This window comes from Muscardinus avellanarius (assembly GCF_963383645.1).
Source record: "Muscardinus avellanarius genome assembly, chromosome: 13".
Lineage (NCBI taxonomy): Eukaryota > Metazoa > Chordata > Mammalia > Rodentia > Gliridae > Muscardinus > Muscardinus avellanarius.
Genome location: NC_137799.1, coordinates 47,450,113 through 47,470,888, shown reverse-complemented (window position 1 = coordinate 47,470,888; position 20,776 = coordinate 47,450,113). Strand labels below are relative to the sequence as shown.

The 20,776-nt window shown below is 37.3% G+C and overlaps 1 protein-coding gene across 1 annotated transcript in view; it reads left to right on the top strand.

Annotated features, from left to right (window-relative positions):
- IFT74 (intraflagellar transport 74) overlaps positions 1-20,776 on the top strand; it is a gene marked incomplete at its 3' end in the record, with an annotated part of 75,294 nt that overhangs the window by 35,223 nt on the left and 19,295 nt on the right. The window contains exons 9-12 of the mRNA XM_080708455.1: positions 1,104-1,166; positions 2,200-2,343; positions 2,882-2,922; positions 3,605-3,684. Coding sequence (XP_080564581.1) covers positions 1,104-1,166; positions 2,200-2,343; positions 2,882-2,922; positions 3,605-3,684 — 328 coding nt within the window. The remainder of the gene's footprint in view (positions 1-1,103; positions 1,167-2,199; positions 2,344-2,881; positions 2,923-3,604; positions 3,685-20,776) is intronic.

The window sequence follows — 20,776 nt, the reverse complement described above, 5'->3', positions numbered from 1 at the left end:
TTAATTTTATGTCCTTTTTCTTTGCCTTATAAGCAGCTAAACTTTTGCCTATTAGTTTCTTAATTTAAATGGTTATTGCTCCCAATCATGTTAGTTAAGTAAGCAACTTAGGGGCCATCTGAGGAGTTATTGATAACCTCCCCTGGGTTCATTTGTGATGGTACCCTATCATAATCATATGGCCCTTGACTAAAGGGTCAGCAAAGACTTAGTGCCAGTAATGAATATAGTTTTAGTTTCTCAGACATTCCTTCACTGGCATTTTAGTATAACTTTTATTTTAGATAAGATTTATAAGATATAAAGAACTATTGACAAAAAAAATTATAGAAATGACAAAATACTTACCAAATACTTTGGCAAGACCAAGTATATTTCACTTTAAACAGGGGTTATGAATGAGTAACCTAAGGATCTTACCCTAGGGGTGAACCATGTTTACATGGATGTATGTGTATAGGTCTTGATCCTGAAAGAAATTAAGCAAAAGATATGAAAGTGCTCAAAAGTATAACTTAGGTGTGGTGGCACAAGCCTATAATCCCAGGTTGGGAGACTGAGATCTCAGGTTCAAGGACAGTCTCAGTAGCATAATGAAATGCTCAGTAACCTAACAAGACCCTGTTTTAAAAACTCAAAAAAATAAGTCAGGTGTGGTGGCGCAAGCTTGTAATCCCAGCATTTGGACTGAGACAGGAGGATTGAGGTTCTCAGACTGCCTCAGCTACTTAGGCCCTTTTGCAAATCAATGAGACCCTGTATTAAAAATAAAGAATAAAAAACAGGCCTGGTGGTGTAGCTTGGAGGTAGAATGCCCCTGGTTTCCATCCCCAGTACCAATAAATAAATAAATAAATAAATAAATAAATAAATAAATAAATAAACAAACTTTAAAAGGGCTTGATGTATAACTCAGGTAGATACCTGCAATCCTCCTGTCTCAACCTCCACATCCTGGGATTACAGATGTGTGCCACCACACCCAGCTAGTATGTAAGATACTGACTAAAGATCTTTACAAAACTTACTTCTTCACATCCATATTTGCAATATTGAAAAACAATTATTCTTACTGTAATTTGTATCCCCCCCCCCTTTATTAGGAATTAGACACACTTCAGCAACAACTGGATTCACTGAACATAAAAAAAGAGAGCCTGGAAACTGTAAGTATAAAGCCAAATACGGTTGCATATATAACTTAGCTATGTAAGATAATTCAGCCGATTATTAATGGAATTCATACAAGTACGTACATATTTACTTAATTTGTTATTTTTTTGTTGTTTTGGTGTGGGGGATTGAATGCAGGGGCATTCTACCTCTGAGCTAGAGCCCTATTTTTTTTCCTTTATTTTGACACAGGGTCTCATAAGTTGTGAGGGCCTCACTAAGTAACTGAGTTTGGCTATGAATCTTCAATTCTTCTATCTTAGCCTTATAAGTACTAGGATTACAAGCATGCACCGCCACACCCAGCTTATTATTAACTCTTAAATCTCTGTTAACTTGGAAAACTAGACCTCTTATCTCCGGTTTACTTGTCTGTAAAATGGAAATGATAGTCATTCTCTGTCTTGCAGAGTGATGCTCAAGTATTAGAGAAAGTGTATAAAGAACTTGGGGCACAGGGCCTGGCACAGAACAAATGCTCAATAAACAAGTTCAGATATCAATTTAATCATCACTAGCATCATTCCTAGCTCTTTTTTGTGTCTAATAAAAATGATATTCTCTTTGTGAACAGTAAAATAGTGGTGAGTACACAACAGCTGATTTCCTTTTGTGAAGAGTAAAATAGTGATGAATACACAGTAACTATTCTTCTTGCACATATTAGTTTTTTAGTGCTGCTATAACAATGTCCCACTAAATGGTGGCTTAAAGCAACAACAAAAAAATTTTTTTCTCATGGTTGTGGAAAGCTAGAAATCTGAGATCAAGGTGACATCAGAAATGCGCTCCCTCTGAGACTAGGTAGAATTCATCCTAGCTCCTGGTGGCAGCCGTGGGGCACTTGCATTCCTTCCCTTGAGGCTGCTTAGCTTCAGGCTCTGCCTCCCTTATGGGGCACTCTCACTCTGTGTCCCTGTCGTCTCCTCTCGTCATGTAAGGACACCCATCAGATCAGGGCTTACGGACCTTCTCTAAATCCACAAAGACCTTAATCAAGTTTTTCCCTTTTGTTGGTTTCCTCAGGAAATAGCACACTCGCAAGTAAAACAGGAAGCCGTATTGCTGCATGAAAAACTTTATGAATTGGAGTCTCATCGAGATCAAATGATTGCAGAAGACAAAAGTGTGGGATCTCCAATGGAAGAGAGAGAGAGATTACTTAAGCAGGTAAGAAAAGCAAACATACTAGCTGGGTGTGGTGGCACACACCTGTAATCCCAGTACTTGAGAGCCTAAGACAAGAGAATTGTAGATTTGAGGCCCACCTCAGCAACTTAGTAAGATCTGTTTTGAAATAAAACTAAAAGCCAGGTGGATTTCCAGGAAGATGGCGGCTGCAGCAACAATAGCTGGCAGTGGCCAAATAGGACAGGTATTCCTCTGAGAAACACCGGACACATGCCTATAATCCCAGTACTTGGAGGGCTGAGATAGGAGGATCACAGGTTTGAGTTATTCTTTTTCTTTTTTTGGTGGTGGTACTGGGGAGGGAAGCCAGGGGCCTTCTACCTCTGGGCTACACTCCCAGACCTATTTTATATTTTTTATTTGGAAACAGGGTCTCTTAAACCAGCTGAGACTGGCTTCGAACCTGCGCAATCCTCCTGTCTCAGCCTCCCAAGCGTGGGGATTACAGGCAAGCGCCACCAGGCCTGGCTTTAATGAGTTATTCTTTAAATACCATTTTCTTTTTATGATTTTATAGGTTAAAGAAGATAATCAGGAAATAGCCAGCATGGAGAGACAGTAAGTACATTTATACCTGGAAGCTATATTGCTGAGGCTGATGAGAGGTAGGAGTCGAGTTTTATTCTTTTGTTCATGCATATTCAGTTATCCAAGCACTATTTGTTAACAGTACTATTCTCTCTCTACTTTATTGGTCTTGGCACCCCTGCTCAAAAACAATTGACCATACAATAAGTGGTATTACCTCTGGATTCACAATTCTAGTCACTGAGGTCTCTTCTAATCTAGTAGCATACTGTCTTGATTATTGTAGCTTTAGAGTAAGTATAACCACCTTTTGTTAAAATTTTAATCTGTAATAATATACTAATGGTAGATTTCTCTTTTCTAGGTGCCAATATCATTTAGTTTTTGTAGGTATATATAAATTTCTTTTTGTAGGTTTATGTGAAGATTTCCCATTTTCTTTGTATGCAAGTCAAGCTTTAAAGTTTGGAAAAGTCTGCTTTTACACTCGGGCACCCTGATATTCTTAGAATATACTTGTGCTCCAAGTAGAAATTGTGAAAAGAGGTATAGAAAAGATTCTCCTCTATATACCTGCAATTTTGTCCTCAGAGTAGGGCATATTGGTTCTAGATATTATTTATGCAACCTAGAAATGACATCCAACATCATCATTAAGTGTTTTTGTTCCAAGTCTTAAATTCATAAACTCATTAAATAATATTTTGAACAGGTTAACAGATATAAAAGAAAAAACAAATCAGTTTGTTGAAGAAATTAGACAACTTGACATGGATTTAGAGGAACACCAAGGTAATAGTTATGGTATATTTCTATGTTCCTATAAAGTAGGTTAATAGATAAATAGCAGTCTTGATGCAATATTAATTAGAATCTTAGTGACTATTTAACTACCTGGGATTTATTATTTAGTCTTTTATCGTATTCTTAGCTTTACTGAATTATATGATAAAGTAATATATTAAAGTAATTATTTCAATTGATTAAAAATTTGAAGTAACTTAATAATTGCATAATGGTAAGAATTTATTTAATTTTGAAAAGTAGAAGTAGTTTTTTTTTAATGAAGTAAAATGGTTATAGATTCCTAAGTTATACTTCATCAGTATTGGTCAACCATTATTTTTTAAATTCAGCAAATATTTATTGAACACTTAAAATATGCCAGATATTATTCATGGCACTTGAGACATACCATTTAATACCTCTGTCTTTGAGGTAGCAATAAGGTTTTCTATAGGTAATGTTTATGAATTGTCAAAACTTATTTTTTTTGTAGTGTTGAGGATTGAATCCAAGGGCGTTCTATCTCTGAGCTACACTCCCAGCCCTATTTTATTTTTTGTGTGGAAACAGGGTTTTCCTAAGTTGCTGACAGCCTTGCTAAATTGCAGAAACTGTCCTCAAACCTAAAATCCTCCTGTCTCAGCCTCCTAAGTACTGGGATTATAGGTGTACACCTCCATGCCCGGCTCATTTTTTTTGTCATCAACTATTAACTAACATTAATTGGTAGAGTTTGAGGAGGTGAGAATCAAGTCACAGCTATCACAAATAATCCAAAATTAATTCCGCAGCTGGGTAGCAAGCATGGAGTAATTCTCCAGCTAGGTGGTAAGTATTGATGATCCTATTTTTGCCCCAACTTTCTCCAGTGGTGGGATTTATGGTGGTTTTTTTTTTTTTTTTTTTTTTTTTTTTGGTGGTACTGGGGTTCCTGGAAGCCCTTCTACCTCCAGGATATACTCCCATGGGATACACTCCCAGACCACCTATTTTTTTAACTTTTTTATTTTGAAGCAGGGTCTCTTAAGCCAGTGAGGCTGGCTTCAAACCAGCGCGATCCTCCTGTCTCCGCCTCCCAGGCACTGGGATTGCAAGCGTGCGCCACCACGCCCGGCCGGTGGTGGCATTTGAAGAACTGTCGCAGGAACCAGAACGCCTGAGGGAGCTTGGGGTCTGAACAAGTGGGAATTCTGTGGTGCAAACTTAGGAATGTGTTATGTGTGGATGGGGGAGGAAGTTGGGCATTCTGGTGTCCTTCAAACCAGTTGACTTTCTCAGACTATCACAAATTGATTCTATGTTCTTATAAATTAGAGGAGAAAGGTTATGTTTATACCATGAGGCAATTTCATGATATAATCAGTGCTTATATATCTGTTCTGGCTAAGGAAACATTCATAGCAGGGAAGAATAGTCTGTTCTTAATTTACTTTAATTTTCAAGGTAGCATTACAATATTTTTGTATTTTTCTTGATGTCTGAATAATATTATCTCTTATTGATTGATTCCTTACCTACTTTGCAATCTTTGAAGACCTTTTGCACCCTTGGTTAAGTCATATACTACACATTGAAGCTGAAAGAAGTTATGCAACTTATTCAAATTCCTCTAAGAGTCTAGATTGAAGCCGGGCATGGTGGCGCACGCGTGTAATCCCAGCATTCAGGAGGCTGAGGCCAGAGGATCGCAGTTCATGGACAGCCTCGGCTCCTTAGGGAGGCCCTCCACAACTTAGTGAGACCCTGTTTCAAAATAAAGATTAAAAAAATAGGGGAGGGAGTGTAGCTTGGGGGTCGAATGCCCCTGGGTTCCATCCTCAGACCTGCAAAAAAAAAAAGTCTAGATTTAAATTAAGGTCTCAGCCAGGCATGGTGGTGTACACTTGTAATCCCAGTACTTGGGAGGCTGAGACAAGAGGATTTCGGGTTCACAGCTAGCCTTAGCTATTTAGTGAGACCCTCTGCAATAGTGAGATGCTGTTTCAAAATAAATAATAAAAAATAGGACTTGGAGGTAGAATGCCCCTGGGTTCAATCCCCAGTACCACAAAAAAAGCAAAAACTAAAAAACCAAAAATGATCTCTTTGACTCCAAAGTGTTAGTTTCATTACACAAGCCCAAGCTTTTATGAAGTGTTGTAGTGTTGTGTTTGTGAAATATAAATGTTCTTAGAGAAGCTTAATTTAGATATAACTATTATAATGGCTTTATATAAGGTATCTAAAGGTAGATGTGTTGCATCCTAATTTATAGGTAAGGAAACTTGCCCAAGCTTTAGTTTTCTTATCTGCAAAATGAATATAATTATACTGTTGATATCACTAAGGGTTTATAATATTAAATGGCATATGTGGCAAGATGAGGTCACAATAAATTCTTAAGGTGTTGTTGTTATTATTGTTATTATTATCTTGGTACTAGATATCGATTCTACCTGTAAGCTACATCCCCAGCCCTTTATTTATTTATTTATTTATTTATTTATTTATTATTGTTTGTTTGTTTGTTTGTTTTGGTGGTACTGGGGTACCTGGAAATCCTTCTACCTCCGAGCTACACTCCCAGACCTATTTTTAATATATTTTTTAAATTTGGAAACAGGGTCTCTTAAACCAGTGAGGCTGGCTTTGAACCTGTGCGATCCTCCTGTCTCCGCCTCCCAAGCGCAGGGATTACAAGCGTGTGCAACCACACCTGGCCTTTTATATTTTTAATCAATTATTTTTTGTGGTTCTGGGAATTGAACCTAGGGGCATTCTACCTCGAAGCTATAACCCCATTACTGGTTTTATTTTATTTTTTAAATTTGGAAACAGGGTCTTGCTAAACTCCTGAGACTGACCTTGAACTTGTGATCCTCCTCGAAACCTCCTAAGTACTGGCATTACAGGCATGCATTACCACACCTGCCTTATTTTTTATTTTTTTAAACAAGGTCTTAGTAAATTGTTGAGGTTCTTACTACTTTCTTTCCACTAAAATAATGCATTTTTGGGGTAACTATTAATTGCTAGTTCTGGATATATAGAATGCAGAATGCTTTGGATTTTAGCTTCCATATTTCTTTTTGTTTTCTAACTTTTGTTCTTTTCTTTCATTAATGTAGAAAAAGACAACATATAATTCATAATCCAACTTATAATTTATAATATTGATGTTAACAAAAAGCAATTATACAGAAGTATAAACCTATGTGATGTATTAATGTATATGTGCATGTATGTGTGTGCACCTGTATGTATCATTGCGTTCATTGTTTGTTCTGCTATACTGTGATTATCTTAGATTATTGACTTAATAGCACAGGGGGGTTTGTTAGAAGGTTACTTGTTAGAAGGTTACTTGTTAGTTCAGGATCTCATTATTTCCTGCCTGAACTATTGTAGTAGCCTCCTAACTGGTCACCCTACCTCCAGTTTTGCCCCCTCTTTGATTCTTCCATCATAATATTGCCAGAGTGATTTATGTTAAATGTGATTCTCTTGTCATTCTTCTGTTTAACAGTGATTTACCATAGCACAGAAGATAAAGTGCAAGAATTTTTATATATCATACTAGTCTTGTGATAATCTGGCCTTTTATGTCATGAGCCTTCTCTTCCCCCACTCATCATCTCTATGCTTCTACTCTAATCGTGACAACCTACACGTGGTGCCCCAGACCTCACTCCTTTACCTGCGAACGGTTTCATGCTGTAACCCTTTGCTTCTACTATTTGTTTTGTCTTGAATGTACTTTTTCTGTTTTTCACTTGAATAAATTCTCATCTCTTAAGACATCCAGCATAACCCTAACTTCCTTCTCTGACTTGTTTCTGGGCTGAGGAACTCTTCTTGCTATCACAGCATGTTGTTTGGAAACATCATTGCGTTGACCACATCATATTATAATTATCTTACTCATTTTTGTCTTTGTTCTTAGACAATAAGTCTTCATGGACTTTCGTAGTCTCTTTCATCAACAGTATGCCTGGGCAAGTAAACACTAAGTAAATGTTTGAGAAATAAACTAAAGAATCTGTATTTTAGAAGAGAAAGAGTTATACAGTGAACTAAAGGTGAAAATTAAGTGCTAATCACTAGTTTGGGCCTCTCAGTTTAGGATGGTGTAGGTATACCCTCAGCCAAAGAGAGCTTGACTACAATAGTTTTATTACTTTTCAAAGGATTCCTACCTTGAATTTATGTTTTCCAAAAAAATGGTAAATGCTTATCTACATTTGCATTCTCTGCTGTCTCTTGATTGAAGATTGTGGGTAATTCATTCCTTAGATATGGATGGTAGTCAAGTTATTTTGTCTTTCTAATCCATACTTAGCTCTGTCTCCTAGCTTTATTCTCTCTTTAGCATATAGTATCTATTTTTCAAATGCCACTTGGTGTCTTCATTAATGGCACCTATGTATAATCCAGTTAAGCTGTTTTTTGCCTTGTCTGGCTTCTGGTTAAAATAGAATGTAAGCCGGGCGTGGTGGCACACGCTTGTAATCCCTGTGCTTGGGAGGCGGAGACAGGAGGATCGCGCTGGTTCAGAGCCAGCCTTGCTGGCTTAAGAGACTCTGTTTCCAAATAAAAAAATATAAAATTGGTCTGGGAGTGTAGCCCAGAGGTAGAAGGGCTTCCAGGAACACCAGTACCACCACCAAAAAAAAAAAAAAATGTAAGTTATAAATGATGTTTATTTATGTTTAATTTTGGGGGGGAATTGTCCCCAACTTTTCAGTTTTATTTTTTATTTATTTTTTGCAGTACTGAGGATAGAACCCAGGGATATTCTACCTCTGAGCTACACCCCCAGCCCTATTTTTTATTCTTTATTTTGAGACAGGGTCTCACTGAGTTGCAAAGGGCCCCACTAAGTAGTTGAAGCTGTCCAAGAACCTGGATCCTCCTATCTCAGCCTCCCAAATGCTGGGATTACAAGTGTGCACCACCACACCTGACTAACTTTTCAGGTAAAAAAAAAAGTTTAAAAAGTTTATACAATTAATTCTAAATTCAAAGGCATTCTTAGATCTTAGATCTTAGATGGGTTAAGTATAGTTATGTTCACTGCTGTGTATTAATGGTGACTCCATACTCTCAACAGTTTTCCTTGTAATATACTTATACATTTTGAAAGGTTTTTAAATGTATAACTTTCTAAAAGTTACATTGAATAATTACATTTCAAAATTAATTAAATAACATCACTTAGCAGATATTTATCTATCCTATCAAATTGCTTGTAATTTATACTTATAATTTATACTTTTAAAAAATTTATACTTTAAAATTCTGCTTACTATAGTTTTAATGGGACTTTGAGGGATCAGTATTAGATATACATATTTAACCTGTCATCTTTACCAAGAAATTGCCAAGTATAAACTGTAATTGCCTAATTAATAAACTTTAATTATGCTTAAAACTTAATTACCAAGAAATTTTAAGATTAATTAAAACTTAATTACCAAGAAATTTTAAGAGTTTAATCACCGTGGATATACTTCATTTTACTGGCTTTTAATAAATGTGCATATGTGTATGTGCTCTGTCTCAAATGTCCATTCTCAAGTGTTTTCATTAACTGTACAGTTAGCCTCAGTCACCTCTTCTAGCTTTTAAAAAACTTCCAAGCTAGGTGATGTGGTAAGTGAGCATGTGGAGCCTCTGCCATGTGGGAGGCTGTTGCGGGAAGATCATCTGAGTCCAGGAGTTTGGAACTCAGCCTAGACAATGTAGTGAGACCCCCATCTCAAAAAAATAAAATAATTAAAAATTTCCTTAACTTAAAGTTACTATACTCAGATCAATTAGTTTTTTATTTTTTGATATGTATTTAATATTATGTATTTAATATGTATTTAATATGTATTTAATATTAAAAAGTCATCTCTACTCCTCTCACTCTTTCAGCTATTCAGAGGCAATCATTATGTGTAGTTTGATGTTTAACCTTTTGTACTTTTTCTACACATTTGTAAATATATATTTTAAAAAATGTAGTAATATTGTTTAGTTCTTTTGATCTTGAATCTTTTTATTTAACTGCGTGTAATGTACATTCTTCTATATGAGGACGTATACTTCTGTGGAGGGGGTACTGAGGATAGATCCCAGGGGTATTCTACCACTGAGATACACCCCTAGTCCTACTTTATTTTATCCTTTTTTATGGGAATATTGCTTTCTTTATCTCTATAAATAAACATGATATTTTGTCCTCAGTGTCTGATTTAACTTTGGGCAGAAAATATAACTTGGTCATTTTTGAGATTTTGAGACTTTTCAGCTCTCCAATTCAGACACTTTTCTTTCAGTCTGTATCTTACTTTGGTTTTTGTTCTACATTTTGATCTGAAGTCCATTTCCACAAATCTTAAGCTCATTAATTGAAGGTCCTTCATCTTCTCCCCTCCTAGGAGGGAGACACCTCTTAGGACGAGGGGAAATTTATCTGCAGTACATGGGGGCTGCTCATAGTCACATGTCTTTCACAATAAATGGCAATTGATTTGACAGAGTCTCTGCCCCAGATTCACCTTGGAGCCTATGGGAAACCATGGCTGTTAAAGGACACACAACACTGCTCATAACCTTTTCCGCAGCATCTCTGTGAGATGCCAACCACCAGAGCACTAATTCTCACTAGTTTCTTTGACGTGGAGAGTGGCTCCTTTCCTCTCTTGCTCCCATAACAATTGAGGAAGTTGGTTTAGAGAGAGAATTTTCTACTCCCATTTTTCATACCCCAAACATTCACTTATGAGCTCGAGAGTTTGGTATAGTCTCTATAAACGTGGACATTTCTTGGTGTATTAGTTTTTTTCGTGTGTGGGGGTCTGGGTATTGAACCTGGGGGCATTTGACCTCAGAGCTACACGCCCTACCCTATTTTTTATTCTTTATTTTGAAACAGGGTCTCACTAAGTTGCAGAGGGCCTCACTAAGTACCTGCGGCTGTCCGCGAACTGTGATCCTCTGGTCTCAGCCTCCTGAATGCTGGGATTATGAGCGGGCACCACCATGCCCAGCTTGGTGCATTAGTTTATTTTGTGTTGCTATAACAAAATAATGGAAGCTAAATGCTTTATGGAGAAAAGAGACTTTCTTAGCACACAGCTTTAAAAGCTGAAAGTCCAAGATTGGGTGCTCCCATCTGTTCAGCCTCTGGTGAGAGCCTTCTGGTTATGTTGAAACATAGCAGATAGGACAGGAAGCCAGAGAGATTCAGGTGAAGCCAAAGTTCCTTATAACAAAACAGTCCCACAGGAACTATCCTGGTCCTGTAAGAACTCCAATGCTGTCTTCCAAGGATGGTGCCCTTTTGTGCCATCTACCCAGGGACCATATTCACAGGACATTTCCTATAATGCTGCTTTCAGTTGGGGTGTTTCAGGCTGCTATCACATCTGCCTTCAGCAGGCTTATCGTCTTCCAAATATGAGCGACACACACATGCATTTTTCAAAGCTACATGATGACTCAGGATTACTTTTCCAATAACTTTATAAGAATGTGCCTTTAAATTACATCTCTAAAACAGAACTCCCCAGGTTTTTAAATTCATTTTCCTGTTCTTTTATTCTGCTTTTTGCATTTAGATTATAAGGTATATGCATTATCTAGAGGACATATTAATATATTTTATGGCAGTGTGAGTATTCATAGATTCAGTCCTCAGCCTGTATTTACCAACCCTACAAATGCCCATGTAGGGAAATTTGCTTTTTCTTTTGTACCTGTCCTGTATCAGGACACTCGCCCATTGGTAGCTAAGTTTGGAGATGACCTGAGTATTTCCTCAAGGGTTCAAAGGTCCTATGCTAAAAGTTTGGTCTCTTTATATGGTGGTATTGAGTTGGTAGAACCTCTAAGAGGCAGGCTGAGCCCCAGGACATATTTTTTTTTTTTTCTTTTAAAACAGGATCTCACTAAGTTGCAGAGGGCCTCAGTAAGTTACTGAGTCTGGCCATGAATCTGTAGTCTTCTTGTCTCATGCGTCAACATGCCTGGCCCTAAGATAAAAGTCAGAATAATGCTAGCCTATAAACCCTGAGATAAGACAGTGTCACTTAATGCCAGAGAATTAAAAGCACCAAGAAACTTCCTTATAGTAAGCACAGAGGCTAGGGTGTGGTGGTGCTTAATTTCATGGTAGTGCTGTATACTTACTTTTAGAAGTAATATATAGTGGTCAATATCAGTGCTTTGAATTCAGACTTGAGAATGGTGCTGAATATGTATTAAGCACTGACAACCATTAGCTGCCATTATGATTGTGGCTAATATAGTATTTGCTATATCTACATTGACGTTTAGGCTGTGGCTAATTTCTGATTATCAAGAACAAGACTGCTGGGCATGGTGGCACACACTTATCCTAGTACTTGGGAGGCTGAGACAGGAGGATTGGAGGTTCGAGGACAGCCTCAGTAAGTAGCGAGATTCTTATCAACCTAGCAAGACCCTTTTTCAAAATGAAATCCTTCTGTTTCAGCCTCCCAACTACTGGGATTACAAGCATGCACCACCATGAACTTGTATTTATTTATTTCCTTCCTTTCTTCCTTCCTTCTTCCTTCCTTCCTTTTTTCTTTTCAGTACTGGGAATGGAATCCAGGGACATTCTACCTCCAAGCTACACCCCAGCCCTATTTTTTATTAGTTATTTTGAAACAGTCTCACTGGATTGCAAATGGCCTCACTAAATAGTAGCTGAGACTGTCTGTGAACTGTGATCCTCCTGTCTCAGCCTGCCAAATGCTGGGATTACAAGCCTGTGCCACCATGCCCGGCTTGCTTGCTTGCTTTTATTTTATTTTATATTTTTGGTGGTGGTACTGGGGTTCCTGGAAACCCTTCTACTTCTGGGCTACACTCCCAGACCTATTATATATAAAATATGTTATATATATAAATATATGTTATATATATTTTAAATTTGGAAACAGAGTCTCTTAAGCCAGCAAGGCTGGCTTCGAACCTGTGCAATCCTCCTATCTCCGCCTCCCAAGCGTGGGGATTACAAGCGTGCACCACCACGCCCGGCTTATTCTTTATTTTGAAACAGGGTCTCACCACATTGCAGAGGACCTCACTGAGTAGCTGAAGCTGTCTGCAAACTGCGATCCTCCTGTCTCAGCCTCCCAAATGCTGGGATTACAAGCATGCTCCACCATGCCTGGTTAAATGTTATTTCTATTGAATATATTTTTACAAGTGAATTTTTTTGGTGTTACTGGGGTTCCTGGAAACCCCTTCTACTTCTGGGCTATACTCCCAGACCTATTTTTTATACTTTTTTTTAAATTTGGAAACTGTGTCTCTTAAGCCAGCATGGCTGGCTTTGAACCTGCACAGTCCTCCTATCTCCACCTCCCAAGCTCGGGGATTACAAGCGTGCGCCACCACGCCCGGCCAAGTGAAATTTTTCATAGAATAATATTTGTAATTTTGATTGGCTTTGCAAATTTCTTGTCTGAAAAAGTTAAACTATTTTATACAACCAAAAGCAGTATGTCAAAGTGTTTCTTCATTATTATAACTATATAAATGTATTAACTTTCATCACTCAAGGTAATATACCCATCTATCTCTACAGTTTGACTTCCCAAAGGCCTGAATGTGTAGTATTACAATAACCACAAGGTGGGGCTAGCTTTCTAAATATCCGTATACACAGATTAGGATTGACATATGCAATTAACAAAGTATCGCCACATTGTTCCCAGGAGGGATATTTGGGCATAATAACTCACTAAACATTATTTCCTTAATTTTGTGGAGTCCATTCTTTCCCCAAATACTGATTATATTTTAAGACTCTTGTGAGTATTAGTATGTCACAGACATACTTTATATTTTATATGTTTATATAACTACTACACATTGCATATTTATGCTACTACTACAATATAATAAGCATATATAATAGTAAATGCAACTGAAACATTGTATTACTGTTCTGAATTCTAAAAAATTTCATCATAATTTACTCCATAATATATAGGTGTATATAAATGTATATAAAATCTTTCAAGAATAGTAAAAATATAAAATATAATACTTTTCTTTTGTTTGTGTATACTTTTTCATATTCAGAGTTTCAAGGCCTAGGTTAGAGACTTTTATTTGATGGTTATGTCAGGTAAAATAAAAAATTTTAAGGCAGAATAGTTTTCTTTAAAAGCACATGTTCTGCAACCAGAATACCTTGATTCTAATTTAAGATGTACTACTGTTACTATCTGATATTGGACATGCTATTTAACCTTATTTTGTCTTAGTTTTCTTTTCTTTTCAAAGGGAAATAATCACGGTACCTAACTTGTAGGGTTATTAAAAGGATTTGATGAATGTGCTTGTATGTATTTGTATGTCTCAGTGCTCAATTTCAAAAGTTCTCAAATATTAGCTATTGGATATTATTATTAATGCTATTAATTTATAAACTGAGAGTTGAGTAATTTTTCTGGATAAAGTCCCAAGCATTTTAGAAAATATTTTTCTATCAGTGTCTTCTCTAGTATATACAAAATAGTTTATTCAGTTTCAAGGCTTTTTGTGTTTTGGTTATCAAAATTTACAAATAGAATCTATCCATTGCTAATGTATGGATTCTCAGTTTACATCATATAAAAAAGAATAAAACACTATTGTTCATTGTAGAAGGAGGTTAATCTACACTTTGTTTTTTTCACTAGAGGGTGCTATTACCTCTGACCAAGATCATCACCATCATCTGAGACTTTTTAGAAGTGCAAACTCTGGCGCCCTACCCCAGACCTACTAAATTTGAAACTTGGAAGAATAGGGCTCAGTAATTTGTGTTTCAGTGATCCCTCTTGGTGATTCTGATTTATACGAAAGTTTGATAACCACTGCTTTAGAAAATAACTGAGGACCTTACATTGTGTTTAGTACATGCCAAGGACTAGCATTTATACCATCTGATATTATTGACATTACTCTGTTGAAACAAACTCTTACAGTTAATTGTTTTCATTAGAGATGATGAGGCTTTTTAGCAGTTATTAAACTGTTACATATTTAGTAAATTCTTATCATATTTTTAAAAGTACTTTATGCATTTAAAATAGAATTATCTGACCTTGTCTCCATAACTATAATGAATCTTCTGCCAAAGTTTAAAATATTTTGCAGAAAATGTGTGGTAAGGGGGATGATGTCTAAAGCCAAATGTGAGTACTTTAACATAACAACTTAAAAATATTTGAAAATGCTAGTTTATTGCTTACTGTTATTATGCTGTGTGAAAATGTGGGAGGGATAGACTAACTCTAAAAAAGATGGATCTCAAACTTTTAATAGGATCTTCTCATTAAAATTGAAGTTGAAGTCAGGGAGTAGAAAGTATTCTGGCTTACCATAACCTATGAAAACGTTAGAGGGATCTAGATAATAGTTCAGGGTGAATTCATGTGATAAAGCCCTGAAAACAGCTGAAATCTTAGGTTATGTTAACAAAAAGTGGTTGAACATGGGAAGTGGTAATCTTACAGGAATTATTTTGATATAAAACTTTAAAAAGGGTGAAAAACTGTAACTCATTCAGAGTAGAATGATAAGGATGGTAATAGAGGATGAAACCATACCACATAAAGTATACTGGACAGTATTTGGAGACTAGCCTGCTTGAGGTGCTGGGAATGAATTGATCTGCAGGGGCAACAGTTCTGTGAGGCTATTTCTTGCCCCACCTCCCTGATTCTGTTTTCGGTTGCTCTTTGAACTCCAAAATCCAATAGTCTTGTAGAGTTGGAGGTGAGCCAGAGGAATTGCTAATATATTTCCTTTTGTGTATTGTTGAGAAGTTTGGGGTAGCCATCTACTCTGGGAAATAGTAATCAGACCTCTAGGATCAGAACTACTCAGAATATAAAAGTCAAGTTGCTGGGGCTCGCCTTGAAGCTACAATTCTTCTGTCCTAGCCTGGTATTACAGGTGTGTTGTGCCATCATACCTGGTCCGAATATTATAAAAGCCAAGATAACTGTAAGGTATAAACCCTGAGACAAGAGAACATCATTTGATGCAAGAAAATTCAAAGTGTCAGCTAAACTTTTTCACAGTGAGGACAGAGGTGGTTATGGCAGTGCTCAATCCCTTGATAGTGTGAAATGAGGAGATCTTTCTTACTCCAGTGGCTGACTCCAGCAGAAGGTATCAAAAAGCAGTATGTTCTTTCTGCAGTAACCCATATCTTTTATAATAGTCCATGCCGTTTCTTCTTTCCAGACTGAAAGGAATGGCCTGAATTTGTAAGTACATATTTTTGTGTACTTGTCTTATTAGAGTGTGAGTTATTGATTTTTTTTTTTTTTTGGTGCTGGCATTTGAACCCAGGGCCTTGTGCATGCTGGGCAAGCACTCAATCACTGAACTACACCCAGAGCCCTTAAGAGTATAAATGTTTTGGAGAAAAATTTATTGTTTCTGTAATTCCCATCTTGCCTGATAAAAGCTCCTTGCTGATATGGTACTTCCTGTGTAAACACCTCCAGATCTTTTTCACAGCACTTATGTTTCATTGTGTCTCTTTGGTTTTATAAATCTAATAGATTAGATTGCAAGTTTTTGAGGATAGGGTAGGAATTGTCTTGTTCATTATTTTATCCATAGCACCTATAACAGCAATTGGTACATAATAGATGATCAGTAAATTATATGGAATCAGTAAATGTTTGTTGAACTGCAATCACACCAGGTGCTCAGAATTAAATATCTCCAAAATTACCCCCATTTTTTTATTGTGTCCCTTTCCCTTTACTTTGATCTCCTCATTGTTGATCCCGCTACATCAGATACTTCCACTTGATACTCTGATTTACCTCCCTCTATCTGTGATCTTGTACTTTCCTATAACATTGAATCTAAGGACAGACTTGGTAACAACACCTAGGTTATACCCTATTTTAAGTCTGCCCAATCTCTACATAGCCATTTATTGATTTATTTAGCTATGTATTTGGTGACACTCAGGATTGAACCCAGAGACATTCTACCTCTGAGCTACATCCCCAGCCCTATTTTATTTTATTTTATTTTATTTTATTTTATTTTGAAACAGGGTCTCACTAGGTTGATGAAAGTCGTACTATTTACTGAGGTTGTCCTTGAATCTACAATCCTCCTGTCTCAGCCTCCAAGGAGTGAGATTACAAGTATGCGCCACTGCACCTAGGTCTGTACATAGCCTTTTATTGACAGTGAAGATATTTAATACTTGGCTGGGAAATCCCAAAATAGAGCAATTCATTAATGCTCTGGCCACTCTTCTTCTTAACAGTAATACTGAGGGAGTTTTTTTGAAGCTTGGGAATCTGCTGAGATATGTGGGATTTCTGCCCCATCTAATCCACTGGCCATCTGTGCAGCTGAAGACACAGACCCGATATGCACCTACGAGGGTGGACTTGAGGGGAACAAAGGGAGAAGTCTAAATTTTTGACTTGGATGATGAGTAGATGGTGAGGACATTGAAATGTAATAGGGAACTAAAAAGGCTGCAGGCTTTGAGGGGGAGTACTGAAGAGGTTAATTATGGATAAAGGACATCCAGAGTAACTTGAAAGTCAGGGAAAAGGTCAGATTTGAGAATCCTCAAACCACAGGAATGAGTGAGATTGCCATGCATTAGAGGTCAGTTGAGAGGAGAACTTAGAATTGATTTATTTTGTGAAAAATGTCATAATTGTGTTGGTGTATTATTATAAATCATAGTGAAATTCAAAGTGTTATATACATGTACACACACACACACACACACACACACACACACACACACACGGAGGTAATTTCAAATTTAAATAAAGAAGGAAGAAAAATCCATGAAGACAAAGAATGAATGACCTGAGAGAAAGAAAAGCTAGAGAATTGCCCTCACCCATAAAAAACAGAAATAAAACATAAGAGGGGGTAAAGAAAATTGAAAAAAAAAACCATATTAATAGTGGCATATCCTATCGAGTAGGATAAGAACTGGAGACTGCCCTTTGGATTTGATAATTAAGGAGTCATAGACTTTTATTAAGAACAATTTTATTGGAATAGGAGGGAAAGCCCCATTTCAGTGTCTTGAAAGCCAAAAGCTAATGAGAAACCCAAAGTGGAATGTGTAAAGAATTCTCTTACATGCAGAAGAAGAAAGATAAGGTAGTAGTTAAATTCTTACAAATCCTAGAATCCAGGCCTTGCTTCTAATCCCTATGCCTGGCCAGTCTCTCAGAGGTAGAGCTCAGACAGCCAGAAACAAGAAACTATGACTTTCTTAGTAACCTAGACCTTGGTGGGTTAGAGGTGACTAGCGTTTTTGCTACTTTATACATATTGTATGATATTTACATTTAGCACACCATGCTCCAATCAGAGTGCCCCAGATCATGTGTGCTACAATTTCTCTCTCTTTTTCTCTTTGTTTCCTACTCAAAAAACATAGTAGTAAGGAAATGATTGGAGACAATTTTTATGGGACTGATTTTAATCCTAAGAGGGCTATGTATATATATATGTTTGTATGCATATACATATATGTATATATGGATATATACATATACATGTATTATATATATGTATTAATAATTGAACTGAGGAGCATTCCTACCTCTGAGCTATTTTGAAATGAGTTCTCACTAAATTGATGCTAGCCTCAAATCTGCCATCCTTCTATCTCAGCCTCATAAGGACTGGGATTACTGATGAATACCACCACACCGGGTTCTGTAATTTTATGTGTGTGTGTGTGTGTGTGTGTGTGTGTGTGTACATATATATACATATATATTATTTTTGTTTTTTTATTTATTTATTTATTTTTTTTTTGTGGTACTAGGGGTGGAACCCAGAGGCTTTCTACCTCCGGGATATCCTCCCAGACCTTTTTTATATTTTATTTGGAAACAGGGTCTCACTAAGTTGCTGAGAGCCTCACTGAGTAGCTGAGGCTGGATTCGAACCCGTGCGATCCTCTTGTCTCAGCCTCCCAAGCTTGGGGATTACAAGCATGCGCCACCACGCCCGGCTTATATATTATTTTTAAACAGACATATAGTTTGTTGTTAATAACAACCTCTCACTTCTCCCTCACAGCTAATAATGATGCATTATTATGCTCTAAGACCACCATTGATCATTTGAGCTGAGTAATAGTTCAGATAAGTAGCAGTTCAGTTATTAGTGTATCCAGAGCCTTACCTGGGGTCTGGACACACAGGGCTGTAGCAGCTCTCTATCCAGGAAAACAGCCCTGTGCCCCTAAACCTCAATGGTACTGGGAAATCCTATTAGCATAAAATCATCATGACACTACCTACGGTCCCTTTGTAAGGCTGAAGTGTTAGATTTCATTTATCTTCTGGGCCTCTTTTTTTTTTTTTTTTTTAACCTTTAGACATGTCTTTCTTGTTCTTTAAGTTACACTTGTCCAAAACTGCTTTTCGTAACTTCTTCAACCTGCTCTCCTTTCCAGCTGTTACCAATGTCCTCTTAGTTGCCTAGGCCAGAAACCTGGATACTATACTTGAATCATCCTTTAACCCTCACCACAATCCATTCACTCTGATCTTATATGTTTCAAGTAAAAATCCACCACCTTTCATCCTAATTAGAAACATCCTATTCCAGGCAACTTTCATCTTTCTCCAAGATTACTGTGACAGCTTTTAAACTGGTCTTATTGCTTACAACCCTTCCTTTTATTCTCCAGACCTAAGTATTTCTTAAAATACAAATTGATCATTTTATTCTCCTGCGTCAAGTTCTTCAGTAGTTGTCCTTAATAGAAAGCCAAATTCTGTTATATGGGTTTCATAAGACACTTTATTATTTATTTATTTATTTATTTATTTATTTATTTATTTATTTATTTTGGTGGTACTGGGGTTCCTGGAAGCCCTTCTACCTCCGGGCTGCACTCCCAGACCTATTTTATACTTTTTTATTTGGAAACAGGGTCTCCTAAGCCAGTGCGGCTGGCTTCGAACCTGCGCGATCCTCCGCCTCCCAAGCGCGGGGATTACAAGCGTGCGCCACCACGCCCGGCGTAAGACACTTTATAATCTGCCCCATGTCTGCCAAGTTTCCACTTTACATTCTGTTCCTTGGCTGTCCTGCTCTCAGGTCCTTCAGCTACCTCACTCGTCCTCACTTGCAAGTCTTGTACTGGTATTCTTTGACATTTGCTTTTTCTGTATTTTGACCAGATCATGCCTGTTCATACTGTGTGTGTGTGTGTGTGTGTGTGTGTGTGTGTGTGTGTGTGTGTGTGTTACTGGGAATTGAACCCAGGGGCATTCTATCCCTGAGCTCCACCCCCAGCCCGATTTTTTTCTTCATTTTTTTAAACAGGGTCTCTCTAAGTTGTGGAGGGCCTCACAAGTCGCGGAGGCTGTCTGTGATCCTGCAATCCTCCTGTCTCAGCCTCCCAAGTACTGGAATTACAAGCGTGCGCCACCACTCCAAGCGCCTTCATTCTTTATAATGTAGTCTAAGTACTACTCCCATAACAAAATTTTCCTAGTTCCCAACTAGATTAATTGTCCTTGCTTTGTGTTCCTGAAGCTTCCTTTGTTTTTCATATGATGGCCCTAAGCACATTTTAACTTTAATTATTTGTTAAATTCTAGATTTTTAGCTCTATGAGGGAAGGAACCCTACTAATTTGGTTGTTGTGATCTATTCAAACATGGAATGGACTTTACTGGGAACTTACATTTCCTGTCATGAGCAGTAGTGTTCATGTGCAGGATGATTAGCCCCAAGTTTGAAATAGAACACCTGCAGTTATTTCCAGTCAGGAGATTCTTTTTCTGTTTCTTTTCTCTTTTTTTTTTTTTTCATTTCTTCTTTTCAGTACTGGGGATGGAACCCAGGGGCACTGTACTTTCCAGTTACACCCCCCAGCACTGTTTTTTGCTCTTTATTTTGAAACAGGGTCTCAGCCTCCCAAATGCTTGGATTATAAACATGTGTCACCACGCCCAGCTAGCAGATTGTTTTTCAGATAGTCAAGGCACAAATATCACTACTTTAAAAAGACTCTGTAAGGTGAGTATGGTGGCACACACCTGTAATTGCTGTACTTAGGAGGCTGAGA